Source organism: Sus scrofa, chromosome 13 (genome assembly GCF_000003025.6).
Source record: "Sus scrofa isolate TJ Tabasco breed Duroc chromosome 13, Sscrofa11.1, whole genome shotgun sequence".
Taxonomy (NCBI): domain Eukaryota; kingdom Metazoa; phylum Chordata; class Mammalia; order Artiodactyla; family Suidae; genus Sus; species Sus scrofa.
Genome location: NC_010455.5, coordinates 2,072,661 through 2,094,187, shown reverse-complemented (window position 1 = coordinate 2,094,187; position 21,527 = coordinate 2,072,661). Strand labels below are relative to the sequence as shown.

The 21,527-nt window shown below is 41.8% G+C and overlaps 1 protein-coding gene across 7 annotated transcripts in view; it reads left to right on the top strand.

Moving 5' to 3' along the window:
* COL6A5 (collagen type VI alpha 5 chain) overlaps positions 1 to 21,527 on the top strand; it is a 144,862-nt gene that overhangs the window by 80,217 nt on the left and 43,118 nt on the right. For all 7 annotated transcript variants that reach the window (XM_021071336.1, XM_021071337.1, XM_005669264.2 and 4 more), the window contains exons 21-35: positions 1,249 to 1,284; positions 1,750 to 1,812; positions 3,249 to 3,311; positions 4,878 to 4,940; positions 6,248 to 6,310; positions 6,627 to 6,677; positions 6,786 to 6,821; positions 8,561 to 8,623; positions 10,135 to 10,197; positions 13,188 to 13,223; positions 13,331 to 13,367; positions 15,837 to 15,848; positions 17,198 to 17,685; positions 19,317 to 19,410; positions 19,944 to 20,597. In XM_021071336.1, coding sequence (XP_020926995.1) covers positions 1,249 to 1,284; positions 1,750 to 1,812; positions 3,249 to 3,311; positions 4,878 to 4,940; positions 6,248 to 6,310; positions 6,627 to 6,677; positions 6,786 to 6,821; positions 8,561 to 8,623; positions 10,135 to 10,197; positions 13,188 to 13,223; positions 13,331 to 13,367; positions 15,837 to 15,848; positions 17,198 to 17,685; positions 19,317 to 19,410; positions 19,944 to 20,597 — 1,822 coding nt within the window. The remainder of the gene's footprint in view (positions 1 to 1,248; positions 1,285 to 1,749; positions 1,813 to 3,248; positions 3,312 to 4,877; positions 4,941 to 6,247; positions 6,311 to 6,626; positions 6,678 to 6,785; positions 6,822 to 8,560; positions 8,624 to 10,134; positions 10,198 to 13,187; positions 13,224 to 13,330; positions 13,368 to 15,836; positions 15,849 to 17,197; positions 17,686 to 19,316; positions 19,411 to 19,943; positions 20,598 to 21,527) is intronic.

Here is a 21,527-nt window from a genome sequence, read left to right as displayed (position 1 = left end):
GGGTGTTTGCATTTTAAAAGCAAAGAGTACCTGGAGTTCCTGTGGCTCAGTGGTAATGAACCCGACTAGTATCCATGAGGATGTGGGTTCAATTCCTGCCCTCATGCAGTGGGTTAAGGATCTGGTGTTGCTGTGAGATGTGGTGTAGGTCACAGACATGGCTTGGATCTCTTGTTGCTGTGCCTGTGGTGTAGGCTGGCAGCTACAGCTCCTATTCAACCCCTAGCTTGGGAACTTCCATATGCTGCACATGTGGCCCTGAAAAATAAAAATAAATTAATTAATAAAACAAAGAATACCTGAATCAAGGGGCAGAAGCTCCATGGAGGAATTCTAATCATCAGCCAACCTGGTGGTGCTGGTGCTTGGTCAGGTGGTTGGTTCTAAGGAACTTCAGAAGCTGGGCAGTTGAAAGAAAGCAGCCATGCTGAAATAACAATTTCCATGGCCACCTTTCTGAATGAAGGTATAAAAATTTTAGGTGTTTGCTTTGTACATAAAATAATCATAGTTTATCACCATACAAAGTAAGTTGATGGATGAGCTATTCCACAGCTCACTCACAGAGGCAGGGGTGGGAGGCACAGACCTCATCACAGCTGTTTAGGGAAAATACTTAGGATCTGGATCTTTGCGCTTGGCTACCCTCTGGAAAAGAGAGACAGCCACTAGGTGGAGAGCCTGAGCTGGCAACGTGAAGTCACTTCTGGACAGGTGCAGATGGATTTCAGCTTCAGACCAGCTTCTCACATAACCCTAAGGGTGGCAGTTGGACCAGCACAGAGCTGCCCATCATCCATTTCCTCCTTGGAGAATGCCGCACAGACATACCCAGGAACCCCCTGTGTAGCCCTGGATGTAAAGATTTTTCACTCTCCCCAAATATACAATCAGGGGCCCAGGACAGAGAGATGGATAAAGCATATCTTATTCTCACACTGGAAACCTCCCATTGGCAGACAGTACTTTGTGGGATTTGCCAGAGAGGGAAGGTATCAGACAGGTGCTTTGGATGATTTGATTCTCTAGACAGCCTTCCGGATCATTGTCAGGGTTGTCAGGCTGGAGCTGACTTTTAGATTGGTTTGCAATCAATCCCCCAAATGTTAGTCTGTAATAATTAAACTCATCTTTGGAGAGTGCCAGCCACCCATTACTCTGTCTGTCGGGGAACGAGACAGGCCTGTTTGCCTCCAGGAGCCTCCATCCAGACACTCATGCACTAACCCTTTGCCTTTTCTGATCCAGGGAAGAGAAGGCCAGAGGGGGGTCCAGGGGCCCTCGGTGAGTATCCCTCCTTTCCTGTCCTTTGTGGGAAGTGGGGCCAGGGAGGTGTCTTTCATCAAATGCCAATGAGTTAGCGCTTGATGGAGTGTTATAGGAAGTGCCAAGCCTTGGACGTGAGCCCCGCTAACTGGACTGTGGGATCCAAGCGTTCATCAGCTGGGCTGCCAGGCACAGGATGACCCTGACCTAAGGCAAGCCTCCTTCACACATGCCTCAGTCCCACAGTCCGTGTTTCGCACATGCACTGCAAAAGAGTGATATTCTGCATTAGCATAAGAAATGACCTGGAGTTCACTTCTTAGGCAGTGTGCAAGAGTCCAGTCCTAGGCAAAGTAGAGCAGGATCCAAGAGTCAGACAAAACAGTTCCTGGGTACCATGCCCTGTAGCACTAGGTACTGTAAGAGGAAACCTATATGCAAACCATGAGGAGAGAATCTTAACATTGAAAACTTCTCCATCAGGGAGAACCAGGGAACCCTGGACCTGAAGGTGCACCAGGAACCGAAGGATTCATAGGCCTCCAGGTATGTTGGAATGTTTATAAATACTGATAAAAAATGTGCTATTCTGATGGGAAGATAATGGGTAGATCAGTATAGATAAATAAATAATTGAGATGATTGGAAGCTGTCCATGCTCTCCTCCATGGTACGTGTCTCTGGGATTCTACATTTTCCATTGTAGGCAGGTGATTTTGCTCCATCAAAATTTGTAGCTGACTGATAGAGAAAAGTCTTGCTCTTGTGTGTACCCTGTGTGGTGTCTGCATTTTAGTAAGAACAAATTAGTAAGGTCTTGATACTACATGAGTAACCATTATCGGGATCAACAGATTGGTTTTCCTGCACACAAACTCCCATGAAGGAGAGTTAGGAACTAGAAACTGTTATTCATGTCACCCCAAGCTAACCCCACGAGGGTGGAAGTGCTTCTGAAAGGTCACCAGTGGGGCTTTATGTGAGGGCTTTATCACCAGTGGGGCTTTATCATTGTGCTTTCTTGGTCATATCCTTATTGAGGTGGGCACTGGAGTCAGGACATCGCTGTTACTCTTCCACATCAGACACATGACATGGTCATCCCTAGAGAACAGCTTGGCAACCATGGGTATTTAGTCACCTAAAGGAGCCCACTTTAAACCTGAACTTGTCTGAAAGGGCCTACTTCTACAGACGTGTCTATTCTAAGACCTTTACAAGGAGTTCATTTTTTCTCTAAAAAGTTCCAGATTATTAATACTATGCTAGAATTTGGGATTCTCTTAAACAGTGCATGTGCCTTCTAGAATGAATAACCATGGAACCAGCCTCAATCTATCCCCAGACTTTGTAGGGAGAGAGGTGACATTACCTGAGCTCTTCCAGGGCCCCTTCGACACTCAGGCAGTGACCCAAGGCTGGTCCAGTGGCTTGACTGCCATGTGCATTGAGCAGCTGGAGCTTTAGTGGTAAGGGTCAGTACCAACACCTCTGGTGTTTCCTTCTGTGTGAGAGACCCATGCATTTGGTGGGAACTATGGCAGAGAATATGCTTCAATTCCTCGGGTAAGGATCTGCTGCAAAAAGTCCTTTTGTGCTGATTTAAAACAACTTGCTCTCTCTTTTACGCCTTGATGCACTTTGGCCCAAGTAACCTGCCCCATCAAATGAATCCATCTGATTATTGTTCACATCTTACTTCCCTCTTCTATGGGTTTTATTTCTCCTCTTAGCCTCTCTTTCACTCCCCCTGCCAGAGGTATGAGGTCTTATACCTAGGCAGGGAATTCCTTCATAAGCGCTGTTCCACTCAGCCAAGGTTGCCCCTCAATTCCTTTTCTGAGACATGTGCAGTCTTGGAGTTAAAGATGCTTGAAGGGCTGCACCAGTACTTTTCCATGTGGATGTTTCAAAAGCACTAATGAAGAAAGTCAATTTTCATTTGACTTGACTGCATTATGTTTCTTTTGCTACCACCAAAGGGGCTACATGGACTTCCTGGCAGAAAAGGAGAGAAAGGAAGAGAGGGGCTCAAAGGACCTCAGGTGAGTGACTCAGATGGTACCATCAAGTGGTCTCCAACCTTCATTTCCCTCTTGCTTCAAAAACATCTTCAACTCACAGACATAGAAAACAAACTTACAGTCACCAAAGGGTGAAGGTGGGTGGGGGGTAGATTAGGAATTTGAGATTAATATATACACACTATTGTATATAAAATAGGTAACCAACAAGGTCCTACTGTATAGCACAGGGAACTATACCTAATATTTTGCAATAACCTATAAGGGAAAAGAATCTGAAAAAATTAGATTATATTTGTATATCTGAATCACTTTGCTATAATCTTAAACTAACACAACATTGTAAGTCAACTATATTTCAGTTTTAAAAAAGAAGCGGAGTTCCCGTTGTGGCGCAGTGGTTAACGAATCCGACTAGGAACCATGAGGTTGCGGGTTCGGTCCCTGCCCTTGCTCAGTGGGTTAACGATCCGGTGTTGCCGTGAGCTGTGGTGTAGGTTGCAGACACGGCTCGGATCCCACGTTGCTGTGGCTCTGGCGTAGGCCGGTGGCTAACAGCTCTGATTGGACCCCTAGCCTGGGAACCTCCATATGCCACAGGAGCGGCCCAAGAAATAGCAAAAAGCCAAAAAAAAAAAAAAGAAGCAATTGCTTTCCCCCAAAAGATCTTCACATAAGTTTATTTCCTATTATCTATATATGGAGTATTTTGTTTGGGGATTAGCTTGGGACAAATTAGGGACAACTCTTTAGCACAGCTCAGATTCCTTATACAACCCCTTTCTTCTTCCCTGGGGTTTGAGTTGTGAAGTACAGACCCATTTCATCAGCCTGAAGAAAGCCTTTGAAAGAGTGCAGATCTTCCTGACTCTTGAACATTTCTGAACCTGATACATTATTCTGACAATAGATATTTGAAATTGACTCCACAAAGATTCCTTGCTACTCAAATTTGATTCCTAAATTTAGCTTTGAATTTACCCTCTGAAGCTACTTGTTTCCCAAGTTTCTGATGGTGGGTTATGAGAGTTTGAATAGTGAGGGATTCCCATGAAAAAATGTTCTGAATCTAGTCCCTCAGCTCAGATAGCAAGAGTTCAAAAGGCAAGGGACACCCATGTTTGCTCAATTACCTTCCCAACATGTTTGTGAAAGACTCTGGCCACTTTGCAGGTTGGGAATTGGAAATGTATTTTGCATGCCATTTTGTATTTGTTCATAGTGTGGGACACAGAACTGGCAATGGTAGAAATATGTCTTATTCTAACAAAATCCATCCATTACCAGAAAATTGCCACATTCAGAAATAAAGTGTATCGTGTCAAAACTAAGGCCTTTTCTATTCCTCACGAAGGTCCCATATGGACTAGCAGCATCCCTGCAGATGAAAACTTAGGGTGCCCTAACCAGGACTGTGGCCCAGGTCATCTGCTTACCACCCAGAGGTTTCTCTTTCTGGGTGGCTGACCTCTTGTCAAGGAGGCATCAAGGAATTATTAGAAAGGACATGAAGAAAAGCAAAATTAATCTAAAAGTTTGTAGGAATTGTTGCAAGGGCCAACATCTGTGTTTCCTGTTTTCATTTAGGGTGCTCCTGGGCCAGCAGGAGATAAAGGGAGTGTTGGAAGGCCTGGCCTTTTGGGGAGAAAGGTAAGCGTTATCTCTTACAGATTTCAAATACTGAGAAAAGAGTGGCTCCATTTTCTTCTTGATTTTTCGTGTTAATTCTTCTCATTATCCAGGCACCATCAATCACCTACCAGCTTCCTGCCAATATATTCTTTTCCTTCTATTGAGTAAAGAATTTCTAATTGCTTATGTCTCTGTGAAATGGCCCCATTTTCACTGGGAGAGACACAGTTTACTCACCAACCATGAAACAACTCTGAAAAAATCTCAGTTAGTGGCAGAGTCGGCTAGAGGCTTGGAGGGGGAGGTGTCAGAAACTCAAACCTATTAGCACATGCAGTTCTCAGTCTAACTCAACCTGCCTTCTTGGAAGTGGGCCTGTTGGAGATGGTTAGAGAGCAGGGCATTGGCCTGTTCAAAATCTGACACCCCTGCTCAAAACCTTTCGCAGCTTTTTCCCCAGGAGCCGGCTTTGGGGGCCTGGGACCCATGCAGTCACACGGGGGGCCTTGCCTAGAGGGGCCTGTGCTTGGAGTCACGCTTTGCTGTCACCATCTGGAAAGTCTTCACATTTGAGTAAAGGGCTAGTGCTTTCATTTGAACCCCACAAATTGCATCACTGGTCTTAACTTCCCAGGGGCCCTTAGGAAAATCTCCAACACCTCTTTCCAGTAGTTTAGAAGGTTCTTTGATCCTGTTTAATTCTAAGGCTTCCTAGCCCTTCTCCCTCCCATGTGCCTGCTCAGACTTCTCACCAATGCCTTCCCACATCCTGGGACATTCTCACTCCTCCCCTGGTCCTTTTCCAGTTCACACGACTCATCCTTTAAGCCTCAGCATCCCTGCTGCCAGCCTGCCAGCCCCACAGAATCTGACTTCGAGTCCCTTCTCTCTGCTGCCATAGCACCCTGGACTTTATGACATAGTGTACAATCGTCTCTCTAATGGTCTTCCTTTCCAACCAGAGTATGCTTGGTGAGGGCAGAACCACATCGGTCATGGTCAGCAGTTCCTTTTCTGGGACAATAAATAATTGTTGGATGGGCGAATAAATCAGCAAGTGAATCCACTTTCCCCAAATTGTTCCCCTTGCCCTTCTCCTTCAGTCCTCTGTAGCACTGGGAGAGCAGTCTGAGTCCAGCCTTGGGCTGTGCTGGTGTTTCTTGCTTGCCTTGGAGAAGATCATTATTTTTTTCCTATACCCCCTGTCCTTATTGATCACCCTCCCCTCACTGAGAACCCTGGGTGTTGCCAACTAGAGGGCATCCTAGGGAAGGAGCCAGATTTAACTTTTACTGATTTGAGGCTCTTCTTGTCTCACTCACTAGGGAGAGCCTGGAATTCCTGGAGACCCAGGGCCAGTGGGTCCAACTGGACAGCGAGGAAAGCAGGTATGAAGTTTTAAGACTCATATCTTTTGTAGCTCCAAGGGCTCAGTAAAAAGAAGGGGGCTGATACCATCAGGTGAAGCACCTGGGACCACCCCTCTGTCTTCTGCAATCTCTGCAAAGCAGAGCTGGCCGAAGAAGTACCAGGGCACATACCAAAAATTGTGGAAGACCAAGCAACATGCATATTCCAGGTCACTGATTAGATCCCCTCCATTTGGAAGTCCTAATGCTTTTCTTCTGACACCGTAATCACCCCAGTATAGATTACAATTAATTTACACTCTTGAGAAATTGAAATGAATTGTTCTGTTCACAGGGTGATTATGGCATCCCAGGCTATGGTCGTGTGGGAAAAAAAGGAGTAAAGGTAAATATGGAAAAAAGTATTTCTTTAATTGGTGAAACTTAATATAAGAAAAAATTTACCACAGAAATGGTGTATTGATTTATTTATGTTCTTTGCTGAAAATTGCAGGGCCCAAGAGGATTCCCTGGAGATATAGGGCAAAAGGTATTGTGCACATAAACTTGTTCTGAAGTTACCATGATCTTGACCTTCCACTTGAGAACTGAGATAAGTCTGTGGATCTGAATGGAATAGGGGGGAAAAAAAGCAAGAAAATTGGTCTGCCTGAGCTTCATGAAGAAAGGACCATGTTTAACCTCTATGAACTTTTAAACTGGAAAATACGTCCTTTATCTCCTGATGTCTGTCTTAAAATCCTACCTCTAGGTAGGCTCTCAAGTGTACTTCTTTGTCCTCTTCTTGATTTTTCTACCTTGATGATCTCATGCAAAACTCTTGGCTTCTGCTATCACTCTTTGCCCTTCATTATCATGGCTTTCACTTCCTCTTACCTGAAAGATTCTAATAGTCTTGCTGGTCTCCTGTTTCCAATTTCTCCCTGTTTTAGATAATCCCAAACTCTACTGTCACTTGATGTTTTTTCAAAGTGTAGCTTAATTATGTTACTCTCTTAGTCAAACATCTTACAGAATTCCTCACTGCCCACCAGCCTGAAATCTACCTCCAAGCTCCACGTCCAAACATACCTTTCATTTCAACCAGAGCAGCCCAGGTTATATCTGTTTTATACACTGGAACTCTGTAATAAGATTTCTTTTTTTAAAAAAAATATCCTTACAAATTAACTTACAAAACAGAAATAAACCCACAGACATAGAAAACAAAATGTATGGTTACCAAAGAGGAAAGAGGAAAAGGATACATTAGGAGTTTGGGATTAAAATATACACACTACTATATATAAAAATAGATAACCAACAAGGACCTACTGTATAGAAAAAGAAACCATACTCAATATTTTGCAATAACCTATAAGGGGAAAGAAGTGCAAGAAGAAATATATATATATATATACACACACACATACATATAAAATATATATGTATATAAAACTGAATAACTTTGCTATACACCTGAAACTAACACAACATTAGTAGATTAACTGTACATCAATTTAAAAAATTTCTTTCTTTAAATCAAAAGTATCCTGCCTAGAAGAGTGTCTTCTGATGTTGATGCTTAAATTTAAATAGAAAATATAAATTAAAAAAACCAAAATGTCTAAGCAAATCAAATCAGCTACAGTATAGGAAAATAGCCAATTTTTGAGTCTCCTTAAAAGTGCTTTTAATTGATGAATTACCAAAAGACATTCTTTTCTTATGTGGAGAAGGGTGCAAGAAGGGATGGTATAAACAATTGTTAGGCCAGGAGTTCTCATTGTAAAGGACCAATTTTCTAATTTGCTGATAAAGAGATAAAATTAGCATATTTCAATTTACAGATAAATGAAATTAGCATATTGATAAGTACTACATTAGTTTCTGACCAAAGTCAGAATAATTTTTTTTTTTACCTTCAACTTGTTTGTAAATGATTCATGAATTTAGGAAGTAGTTCATTATTTAGTATTTTATGGCGTCAATACACCATATATTTTCCTTGATTTTCAAGCATTTTTCTATACGTATTTTTAGTAACTGATTGGATAGCCATTGTATTGATGTTTCTGCATAAATATTTGTATTCTTATAAAATTAAAATAGTGTGAAAGATATCTAAGTATATCAATGACTTAGTTCCAAATGACAAGATGAGATGACATTTAATGTTTAAATATGATATTGTTTTAAGATCAATTAGGTTTTGGTTTAGAGAGAATTATTTTTATCTTTCCATAGCAAGTATTTTAACATCTTGATTTCTTATATCTGAATCTCTAGGGAGATGTTGGTGATCCTGGAATTCCTGGGGGGCCTGGACCCAAAGGATTTAGAGGATTAACAGTGAGTTGCCTATAATCCCAGAAGTAAGAAGTGTTTCTTTGGAAGACTCTGGCTTTTATGTTGTAATTATAAACAAGGACTGTTGATCCATCTCAGGGTCATCCGAAATGACACTTCCTAGCTGTGTGATATTCAACATATCTTTGTACTGAACTTAATGAAACCAAAGGTCACCTTTGGCTCTAAAATGTTGTGGTTCCATGAATCTGAACTATTTTAAATATTTACAGATTGATAACTGTTCCAAGAAATGCCATGGTCCTCCAGTCTTTTCTAAGGCACATATTAAAGCTCAGAATATTGGCTCTGTGGGTGAAGATGAAACTGACATCTTCTTGCTGTGTCCTGGAGCATTTTCTGACAATTCCACCTGCCAGTGCCAAGGTCTCCTGGGGTATTCATTCCAAGGAAAGCTGTTGAGATCTTCTAATTAGCCAAATGCAGAGTGCAGTGTTATACTTATTTAAAAACAAAGTGCTGAGACAAGCATCCTTTCATTTTAAAGTTTGTGTGTAGTATCAATGGTCATTACCAGCATGAAAGAGATGCAGTTCAGCAGATACATGACATCTGGCTGGGTAAATTTCATTAGCATTCATATCCATTGCCTTGAGATATGGGAATGATGTCTTTATCTAATATTTTTCTTATTTGATCCTTTGCAGATGGCAGGTTTTTATTAGATCTCCAAGTGCTCTGGCATATTTGCTTTTTTTTAGCACTAATTCTAGCTTACAACTAATTTAGATTTAAGTGCACTGGCAGTGCCAGAGCAAAGTATGTCTCTAAATGAAGAGGCTAAAAGGTAAATGGATATTTACCAACAATTGAGAATAGCTATATAGAATAGAAGATAGAAATCATATAATCATCTTAATAAATGCTGAGAAAACATGACAAAATTCAACATTCTTTCAATATAAAAACTATTAACAAATTGGATATAGAGGGCCATACCTCAACATAATAAAGGCCCATATTTGACAAACCCACAATTCAACAGTGAAAGGTTAAAAGCTTTCCTGCCAAGACCAGGAACAAGACAAAGGTGTCTGTTCTCACTATTCAATGTACTAATAGAAGTCCTAGCTAGAGCAATAGGCAATAAAAAGAAAAGTCATTCAGACTGGAAAGGAAGAAGTCAAAGTGTCTCTTTGCAGATGGTATGATCTTGTAGACAGACTTCATTAAAAAAAAAACAACAAACAAACAAAAACAAAACAAAACAAAACTTTTAGAATAAGCAAATTCAGTAAAGTTTCAGGATACAAAATCAAATATAAGAGTCAGTTGTGTTTCTATACACTAACAATGAACTATTGGAAAAGTAAATGTTTGTCTTAGTTCCGTGGGGAAAAAAGAATGGTTATTTATATTACAAGTAAGGAATTTGCTTGACTTGATTAATAGTTGCTTTTCCTAAAAATATTTTTTTTGTAAATGATAAAGTCTCATTAAAGCTGATTCTATGGAGAGAGGATGTGGAAACTCATGTGTAGTCCTACCTGCAGGTCACTGCAGGCTTGAAAGGTGAAGAAGGCTCTAAAGGACCCCAGGGCCCTCCTGGACGGAGAGTAAGTATACTTATACACACGAGCAAGCAGTGTGTGCTGGTTCCTAGGATGCTCATTAGAATGGGCACAGAATTTAAAGTCAGAAGCACCGAGTCCAGACTCTGCTTCTTGCTACTTGAGTACCCCTGGACCAATCCCTGGGTCTCTTAGTTTCCCTCTAAAATGGGGGTGACATGCCCTGTGCTAACCACCTCTGAAGGTAGCTGTGAGAATCAGATAATCAAATAAGAAGAGTCTTTGTAAACTATAAAGTCCCATGCAAATATTAGTCATGACTACTGTTTTTTTTTTTTTAACTAAAGTTTAAAAAATAGGCAAATAGGCATGGGATTACATAAACTTCATCAAGTTGACAGTTTCCCAAACCATTCTGGGTAGCCTTCCTGACCTCACAATTCAGTATCTAGAGAGATTTGGGGGTAAAAAAAATTCAACTTTCCACTGTGGTTCCGTTACAAGAGAAATGGTACCTCAGAAGCGCTTCTGGGCAGAGCTGAGCACACCTCCCACTGAGGAGATATCAATATCTCTATTTGTGTGCCTTTTGTGTTATTGTAATGACTTCTTGACATGTCTCTCTTCCCTAAAGAGAACAGTCAGGTGAGAACTAAGTGTTGCCAGCACCTGTGTTTTGTGTAGGAGGTGCATGAACATTGTATAAGGAGAGTGGAAACTGCTTCTCTGGTTTTGTGCTTTGTGAGTGTTTTCCAGTTACCTGAAGGGGTTCTTTAACTTGGGCTTCACGAAGAAAACAAAAACATGGACATTTTGTAGAAGACTGAAGCTGTTACAGAACGAGAATTAACTAACTGTAAAAGATACTCTGACCCAATCTTTTCTTTCTTTTGCATTAGGGAACTGGCAACTATTCTTAATCATGTAGGGGGAATATCTGAGTCAATCTGGACTTCTCTAGATTTGTCACCTGTCCAGATTCTAAAGCTCTCTCTTGCGGGTGGTGGGGGGGAGGGTCCCACATCTTCTGTTTGTGCTTGACCCAGCTGGTCTGGTAAACTGGCTTCTCTTTCTTAGGCCTGTGAGCCTCAGTATGTACATAAGAAATTGCTTGAAGTATCTTTTTTTTTTTCTTTTGTCTTTTTAGGGCCACACCCATGGCATATGGAAGTTCCCAGGCTAGGGGTTGAATCGGAGTTGTAGCTGCTGGCCTATGCCACACCCACAGCCAGGCCGGATCCAAGCCATGTCTGCAACTTACACCACAGCTCACAGCAACCCTGGATCCTTAACCCACTGAGTGAGGCCAGGGAGTGAACCTGCGTCCTCATGGATAGTAGTCAGATTCATTTCTGCTGAGCCACGGTGGGAACTACTGCTTGAAGTTATTCTTTTTCACCCTTTTTTTTTTTTTTTTTTGGTCTTTTTTTAGTGCCACACTTGCAGCATATGGAGGTTCCTAGGCTAGGGGTCTAATCGGAGCTGTAGCCATCGGCCTACGCCAGAGCCACAGCAACACCAGATCTGAGCCACGTCTGTGACCTACACCACAGCTCACGGCAACACTGGATCCTTAACCCACTGAGCGAGGCCAGGGATTGAACCCACAACCTCATGGTTCCTAGTTGGATTCGTTAACCACTGAGCCACAATGGGAACTCCTTGAAGTTATTCTTAAACTCATCTTTTGGAACACAGTTCCGACCTTCTGTAGGATATGGGCTGCCTACTCTATACTTATTAGCCAGAAATTATTCCCTTTTCTGTTTAAATGACAATGCATTCTTTCTGTTTTTTACTGTAACTTTTAAAAGGAAGACTGCATCCTTTAGTAAGTTGCATAATTTCCTGATTTGGGTCAGGAAGGAAATATGCCCTCAGTGGGTAGAATCATAGGTATGACAACAGTTCTTGTCAACACCAGCAGCACACAGTGGGGTACCTCAGCATTCTGCAGACATTCAACTGTTTATTGGTTGGATGGATAGAAGGATGGACAGATGGATGAATAGATGGATGGATGAGTGGGTGGAGATGTAGGTAGATGGATGGATGGGTGGGTGGATTGATAGGTGCATAGGTGGATGGATTGTTGGATGGATAGATGAATAAGTGGGTGGGTTGATGGATAGGTAGAGAGATGGATAGGTGGATGGATGGACAGATGGATGGTTGGATGGATGGAGGGATAGATGAATAGATGAATAGATGGGTGGATGGGTGGGTGGATGGATATGTAGATGGATGGATAGATGGATGGACAGATGGATGGACAGATAGATGGGCAGATGGATAGATGGACAGATGTCCCTGTTGTCATTTAGAACAGAGGTCCATACCCTGACATCCCCAGGTGGGCTTGTGGCAGGGTCAGTGAAATTGTACAGTGACTGTGAGCAAGTGATAGTAATTTCTTAAGCCAGCATCCTAGCTTTAATCAGCTGCTCAAAGGGTTGCATACATGCAAACACATTGAGAACCAACTGCCAAGAAACCTGTTCCTCATAAAAGGAAGTAAGAAAGGAAAAGAGAAAAGCCCACACTATTAAGAAAGCAGCTGTTTTTAAGAGCCTTCCCTGACTCATCTCACCCAATTATCTGTACTCCTGTGATCCATAACCTTTCACAATTTATGAGTTTACTGTGTATGCTCTTCTTCTGTGTAAGTCCATTTTGTTATATAATCATCTCTGTTTTTTCACATATGTAGATGCTGTGTGCTGTTGCCAGCATTTTAAATATACTTCAGTAAATGTCTCTCCTTCATGCTACTCTTTGGAAAGCCTGCTGTTTATATTTTAAGTCTTCTTAGAAGCAATGCCTTCTAAATGTTCTATCTTCAATACAGATATCTTGAAGAAATACTTTTGCTTCTTCTTGTCAACCTAGAAAAGTAATTCAGTTCAGTCTAGATAGAGATTAGTTTAATTGATCAAACACTGAAACCAAATGGTTTGCAATGCTTGGTGTGTGGGGGAAAGAGCTGACAACTCCCATTCGCATACCAATAACTTGCTCTGTTCTTGTTTTCCTAGGGCCCTAAAGGCATGGCAGGGCAGCCAATATATTCCGTATGTATCTCCTTATTCATGAAAGAAAATCCAACCAGTGCACTGGGAAATTAACATGGCACTTGGAGCTCATGTTTCCTTTTTTCTCTCTCCTTTTTCATGTACAGCAATGTGACCTAATCCAGTTCATGCGGAATCATAGTCGTGAGTATCCGTGTCACAGAGCATCAGTGTTTGGCGAGGGCACTTAGAATGAAGGTGGTGTGGGGATGCAGAATCAGTAGGTTGCACTCACTGGTGGAGAAGCCGTATGTCCTCAGCAGCAGGCCTGCTGTGAGAATCAGCTCACAAGAAAGGTGAGAGGGAAAGACATATGCCTTAGCTCAGGAGGTATGATTCCTACAGGGAGCGAAAACATGACTTGTAGGCAATAATTAGTGACCAACTCAAAAGGTGTGTGAATCAGCTGATGCTAGTGTAACAATTATGTACAGAGGCCTGGAGGGTGTGATGTAAAAAAGATGAACATGGGGGTTTGGAGTTGGTTGAGCATCGAACCAAGCATCGAACCCGCAAACTCATGGTTCCTAGTCGGATTCATTAACCACTGAGCCACGACGGAAACTCCGAGTTTAAACATTTTAGAGACAAGTGAATGATGTGCAGACGCTAAAATGAAATGACCTACAGGTAGCTAATGAAATGGGCTACCAGAAAGTGAAGACCAGGGGAAGAGACCCAGGAAGCTGGAGTCACTTCCTGAGTCTTATAGTCCTTAGAGCCACAGGGATGGATGAGGTTCTCAAGGATGTGAAGCTAGAGACAGAAATGGAAATCCATGGTATGTACCCAAGGAGATGCTTTAGCAAAAAGAGTGAAAAGTGGCCTTTGTGGAGATGAGGAGGTCCCCCATATGTGGACAACTTGGAAGGAAGCAGGAAGAAGCCAATGGAGAGAAAATCCAAGGGAGCAGACCCATGTGAAAGGTGGCGCTTGAGAAGTGACAGGCTCTCCATAACAGAAAAGGGGTGAGAAATAGCCTGGGACCCCAGAGAGAGGATGGGGGAAGAGCCATTGTAGGGCAAGGAGCCTGTGATCTAAATGAAAGAAGACACAGGAGGTGGAGGGGATGGGGAGGTGAATACCCGCCTCGGGGATTTGGTATTTGAAGGGCATTTTCCAACACTTCCTGAAAGGAGTTAGCCAAGAGATTAGGGGGCTGGGGGAGAATGTAACCAGACAGGGTGCTAATCAGAGAGCACAGAGCTCCAGAAGGCAGAACTGAGATGGGGGTTTAGGTGACAGGCCTTTGGAGCTAATTCAGATGGCCTCCCTTGATAGGTGACACCTCAAAGGCCCTGCAAGCTTGGACTCCTGCTCCACCATGTTTGTTCTTCAACCCTACAGCAGCTCCAGCTGCTGGGATGAGGGTCTGGGCTCTCGGCTGATGGGTGGGACCTTCCCCTAGAAGAAAATAGAAGATCTAGAGGCTGGGGAGAAAGGGGAGCAAAAGGGGTGATTGGGAATAAAACAGGAGGGCCCAAATTATTAGGGTTTTTGAAAGAGAGGTATGATAAAGAGGATTTTCAGGAATAAAGAAAGAAATCCACTGAAAGAAATCAAGTTGTTTCCCCAAAGCCACCCAGCTTTGCCAGACTGAAACCCAGACAAATGCATCTGTTTCTAGAGCCTGTGCTTCCAGCCTCACAGCTGGGATGGAGAGTAACAAATGAGAGTCCTTAGTCAGAAAAAAAAGAGAGGGATCTATTTCAGGCCTTGAGATGCAGAGGAGGCCATGGGCTATTTGTGCTCTCTGCTGGCAGTCAGCATCTCAGCATCTTGGCAAGATAAAGATGAAGAAAAATGTTAGCAGAGTCGATGCAAGGGTGGGCATGTGCTATGGTCAGAGGGCGGATGGCCAATTTGTTGCCAGCAGTGGTAAAATCTTTTATTGTATCCGAGTGATTCATTTGCTTCCTAGGAATTGAATAAAATGAACATGCCAATTGTCAGGGCTGTGCTTTCTTAAAGATTTACCAACATTGCCCCCTGATTTATCTCACACTTACCAAGTAAATCACTTGGAGAAGCCAGATGCTTAGGAGAAGGTCCTGGGGCTGGGGCGGGGGTCCCTCCTCCACCAGGACACGAGGTCCCTTAAACACAGGAACTGTATAATTATTATTTTTTTTAGCAGAGAGCATATTCATTTAGAAATCCCCATAGTTCTGCAGAAAAATAGGGTGTTCTTGGGGTGTTCATCAGGGAAGAATATAAGACCCCATATTTTAGCCCTGTCTTGTTGAATGACTCTCAGAAGACTATAAGAAGAGAAACAAAACAAATTGAATTTTAGCTAGCTTCCCATTTAATCAGAGGCTCATCTGTTTGGCTACTAAAATAAGAGATCAGTGATTCAGCATTTAACCAGAATTCTGCTAAGGTCTGCTGGCCATGGCTTGCAAGGATGAAAGGTCAGGGAGGTTCACAAGTTGATACAATCTGATCTGCCCTCTGTCCTTTAACTTTTACTTCCTTTAATTAGGAATTAGCCCCCTTTGCAATTAGAGTCAAACAGGATATTAAGCTTTGTTGAAATTTTTGTTTCTGGATTATTTTTAGTCTGTGTTCCAAAAATGTAACAGACTGTCTTTCTCTCTCTCCTTTTTATAGCTTGTTGGGAAGGTGAGTTTTCTTACCATATTATGTTTCTTGCCGAAGTAATTCCTATATTCTGACAAGACTATATACACACTACTATATATAAAACAGATAACCAAGAAGGACTTGCTGTATAGCACAGGGAACTCTACTCAATATTTTGTAATAACCTATAAAGGAAAAGAATCTGAAAAAAATAGATCTGTACGTATATGTAAATGAATCATGTTGCTGTACACTTGAAATTAATACAACACTGTAATAAACTAGACTTCAATAAATTAAAAGAATAAAAATAAATTGGCAAAGGAGTTCTCTTGTGATGCAGCAAGTTAAGGATCTAGTGTTACTAACTGCAGCAGCTGGAGTTGCTGCTGTGGCACACAGGGGTTTGATCCCTGGCCCAGGAACTTCCACATGCTGTGCACGTGATCAAAGTTTTTTTATTTGAAAAATTAAATTTTTCAAATTAAAAAAAAAAAAGGAAAGGAAACATAACACCCGGACCCCACTGCCCATCATCAGTCCGCTGTTTAAAAAGAGGGATAGGAGTTACCATTGTGGCTTACTGGGTTAAGAATCCAGCTAGTACCCATGAGGATGCAGGTTCGATCCCTGGCCTTGCTCAGCGGGTTAAAGGATCCAGTGTTGCTGTGGTTGTGGTGTAGGCCAGCAGATGCCGTTCACAAAGGGAAAAAAAAAAAAAAAGGAAGAGAAACACTCACCCTCAGGGAACAGAGACTTCTTCCTTCTGTGCGGACACTTAGTATGACTATAGTTGTAAATGTCATGTACGGATCTGACAGTAAAATGCCAACCCACAGCCCCTTTACACTATTGTTCTTTCCAGATTCTGCCACAGTTTACAGCTGAACCTATCCCTCTTTTTATTTGTTTTGCTTCTTTTTTAATGGCCGCACCTGCAGCATATGGAAGTTCTGAGACAAGGGGTCTAATCTGAGCTGCAGCTGCTGGCCTACGCCACAACCACAGCAACACTGGATCCTTTAACCCAATGAACAAGGCCAGGGATAGAGCCTGCATCCTCATGGGTACTAGCTGGATTCTTAGGCCGGTAAGCCGCAGTGGGAACTCCCATCCCTCTTTTTAAACAGTGGACTGATGATGGGCAGTGGAGTCTGGGTGCTACGTTGCCAAATATGACTGCTCTGTATTCAGGTAACACCTTCCAGCTAAGAGAGCAGAGTCCTTTCCTTCCCTACCTCTGAGTCCCTCTGGTTCTAGAGCTTATGTTAGGAAACACTTGCATTTTCTCAGATCTCAGAGTCAACCTGTCTCGCTGGAGCAAAGGGAATGGGAAAGGCTTTTGATCCAGTGAAACGACATAATACTTCTGCTTCTTGTTTTTGTAGAAAAGTGTCCAGTGTATCCAACGGAGCTAGTATTTGCTCTGGACCAGTCCTACGATATCACAGAGCAGAGATTTAATGAAACGAGGGACATCATCACTTCTATTGTCAATGACCTTCACATCTGGGAAAATAACTGCCCTGTGGGAGCAAGAGTTGTCGTGGTTTCCTACAACTCAGGTACCAGCTACCTCATCCGTGGGTCTGACTACCGTAACAAGAAGCAGCTCCTTCAGCTTCTTTCCCAAATAAAATATCAGAACTCCGGAGAAGTCCGAGACATGGGTAATGCGATGAGGTTTGTGGCCCGGAATATCTTCAAGCGGACATTTTCAGGACCCAATGTGCGGAGAGTTGCTGTGTTTTTTAGCAATGGACAAGCTACCAGTAGTTCGTCCATCATCACAGCCACCATGGAGTTTAGTGCCCTGGACATCAGTCCTGCAGTCTTTGCTTATAATGAAAGAGTTTTCCTTGATGAGGCTTTTGGGGTAAGTTCTTCCCTTGGCAACGTATTTATTTTGAAGGTGGTGTTAGTACTGACAAAATGAGGATCCTATGAGTAGGGGGAGAGGTGTGGCCTCTTGACGTCTTTTGCGGTTTTCACAGCTGTATTATTGCTAGTGTCCAGGAAATTCAGTTTCTAATAACCACAGTAGTCAAGCAGTAATAGCAGCAATCTTTGCTCAGCTTCTGCTGAGCACCAGGCACTGTCCTGAGAACCTTACATACACAGGCAAGCATTCTCCAACCCTCTGAAGTGAATGCATGGCCCTCCATTTAAAAATTGGGAAACTGAGACCCAGAGAGTTTGAGGGACTTCTCACAGAGACAATGTTGGGTCTTTAACCTGCTGAGCCACAATGAAAATGCCATAAATGTCTATTTTGATACAAATATATATATTTCTGCTGTAAAGAGAAAAGCCCTCTATAACAGGAAGAGAATCAATGTGTTCATAATACATCTATGAATTTTTTTGGAAATAGTCACAGAGAGAGTCACAGTAGATCCTGACAGAAAGTATTGTAGGAAGTTGAGGTATTTTATATAAAAATAATTACCTTCCAACTAAAATTTTATTTATCTGTTTTGTTATGGTGCATGTCCCCCCACTGGAATATAAGATAGGGATTTTATCTGTTTTCTTCAATTCGGTATTCCCAGCATCTAGAACAGTACCTATATTACATTGTAGACATTCAGTAAGTACAATGAATGAATGAGTGAGTGAACGAATTAATTCATTAAAGAGCATGTGGCTTACTACTGTGAAAAAATTTCCTTTATTTACCAAGGCAACATTTAATCTTTACCTGGGGATCAACAAGGTGAAATACAAAGTAACACCCAAAGCATTCAGTTTCATAAAAGCAGAGAGCAGGAATATATTAGATACTTTCAAACTATAAGGCTAGAATGATTGTAAATATTTCCAAATACTTACTTGGTACTTTACAGAAAAATGGAGGGTGTGGCTTTTCTAAACTTTTAATTTCTCAAGGAAGAAGGAGCTCAACCATGAGCGTCTTTGTGGATTGAGAGAGCTCTTCACCTGGGAATAATAGATTTCTTTCATTATAATCAAAGTGTTTGGTTTTGTGATTGGGGAAAACCACTTGACATGGAAAAGATGTGCCTTCTTCTGGATGGTGTGATTGGGATGGAAATAGAATCACTGCTTAAAAGGGACCAAAGGAAACCTGTGAATGTAAAATTTCTGCAGGATCCAACTTCAGAAGCTTATGTATAGTACATAATCAGCTGGTGCATATCAGAAGCATATAAAAGTTCAGTATAGAATTGCAGGGTTGGAAGTGAGACTTGCCCCAGTGGGTGAATCTTGTGGCAATTTTCTCACTGTAAAATGGAGATGCTGATACCTGTTCTATATGCTTCTTTGGGTTATGTTTAGGATAAAAGTGGGATAGTGTATGTCTGTGTGTGTTGGGGTGGGTGTGTGTGCACACATGAAAATGCACTAATTAGTGCAGTGGGCTATAATGCAAGATGATGATGATTAGTTAGGTGTTTTTCAAATCTTACAGTGGGTGCACAGCGCATTCCTGATGATGACTAAAGAAAATGAGCAAATAAGCATATACTTCTTTTTTTGATCCAGTTTGACAACACTGGAACATTTCAAGTGCTTCCTGTTCCTCTAAATGGAGAATATGAACCGTTAGAAAAACTTCGGCGCTGTACCCTTTGCTATGGTAAGACTAATGAGAAGAACTTATTGTATTGAAACACTTAAGTGTCCTTTGGGTGAGTTATTAAATCTGGATTTCTCAAATAGTTCTATTTTGGATTGTAGATTCTATTTTAATTTTTTCAGTCAACACCATCTCTCAGGATTTCAGTCTCTGTAATGTTTGAAGTTTCCACAGAATGCGAACATTGATTTAGAAGATCATCCCAATTGATTTGGCTTTTCTTGGGGACAGTTTGATAGTTTGTATCCAAAATCTCTAAAATATTAAAAATATTTTCTAAACGGGTATGGACAGGACTTGTTAGACTTCAGTGTACATGCCACTTACATCTGATTTCATCAAAGATGTTCCCAAATTAACTGCTAATGGCCACAGAAATTCCTTATTAATTTTAATGACGTAGAATTGAAGAGGTATTGATCAGATTTTTATATTAATTCTTGGTAATCAGTCCCTTATTACTTGAAAATCTCAAACAGCACTGTCTTTTTATGTTGACATTGGGCCAATGATGAGTCTCTATGTGTTTTCAGATAAATGTTTTCCAGATGCCTGCAGCAAAAAGATTTTCTTACCTGAAGATACATATATGGATGTAGCCTTTCTCTTAGATAATTCTCGGAATATAGCAAGTGATGAGTTTAAGAATGTGAAAGCCTTGGTGAGCTCAATGCTTGATAACTTTGACATTGCTTCATACCCTTTAATCTCCGACTCTGGTGATAGGATTGCTTTGTTGAGCTATTCTCCTTGGGATAGGAGAAAGAAGGATGCAATAAAAACAGAGTTTGAGTTTACAACTTATGACAATCAAGTTCTAATGAAGAACCACATTCAGAACTACCTCCAACAGCTAAATGGAGAAGCCACCATTGGCCATGCCCTACTGTGGACCATGGAGAATCTCTTCCCAGGAACACCCAACCTGAGAAAACACAGGGTCATCTTTGTGGTCTCTGCTGGAGAAAACCATGAGAGAAAGGAATTCTTAAGGAAGATGGCTCTGAGGGCCAAGTGTCAAGGCTATGTCATATTTGTGATTTCCCTGGGCTCTACACAAGAGGGGGACATGGAGGAACTAGCCAGCTATCCACTTGATCACCATCTGATACAGCTTGGGAGAACTCATAAACCAAATCTGGATTATATTGTGAAGTTTTTAAAGCCATTTGTATACTCAGTTAGACGTAAGTCATCATTTTGTTTTTCTGTTTTGTTTTTAATAAAGTAGTGTTTGTTAACAGTATTGATAATCTAACATATCTTTGTATCTATAGGTAACCCAAACATATGATTTAGATGGTAAAATGGGGACAGGAACAGGACACGTCTTGATTATGCCATTTACAGTTTGATCACAGTGCAGTGAGATCTTTTTCTTTACTTCTTTTTATTTTTGGCCGCACCTGCAACATATGGAAGGCCCTGGGCCAGGTATCGAGCCAACGATACAGTAATGACAACACCAGATCCTTAACATGCTGAGCCACCGGGAAAGTCTACAGTGAGACCTTTTTTCATGGTAGAGTGTCTCTTAGCCAGACATTAGTGTCTCAGCACTAGAAAGCACAGAGTGACTGAAGGTCTCCTGGACCACACTCGCTCAACTTAGAGAAATTCTAGCAGCTCTTAGGTAGTCTCCAGGAAGAGCATTTAAATAAAAACCTTCCCTACTATTCTTGGTTTATTTCCAGGGTTGGCACACCCTGGAGATCGGCATGAGGGTGAGGGTGCCATCCTCTACTATTCCCAAAGAGACTAAGGGTATGGACCACACAGAAATCTTGCTAAAATGCAGATTCTGACTCAGAATGTATAGAGGGGAGCCTGAGATTCTGTGTTTCTAACAACCTCCTCAGTGATGTCAGTGTTTCTGGTTCATAGATCACACTTTGGGTAGCAAGGTTCTAGGCCAATGCACTACAAGGTGTTACCCATTGGACTGGTCTTAGACCATAACTGATCAGTAAAGAAGGACAGAAAGTGAGGATAAGCATCTAGAAATTTTTTATTAAGTGGCCACACCTGCAGCCTATGGAAGTTCCCAGGCTCGGGGTTGAATCAAAGCTGCAGCTGAGGCCTATGCCACAGCCAAGGCAACAATGGATCCAAGCCAC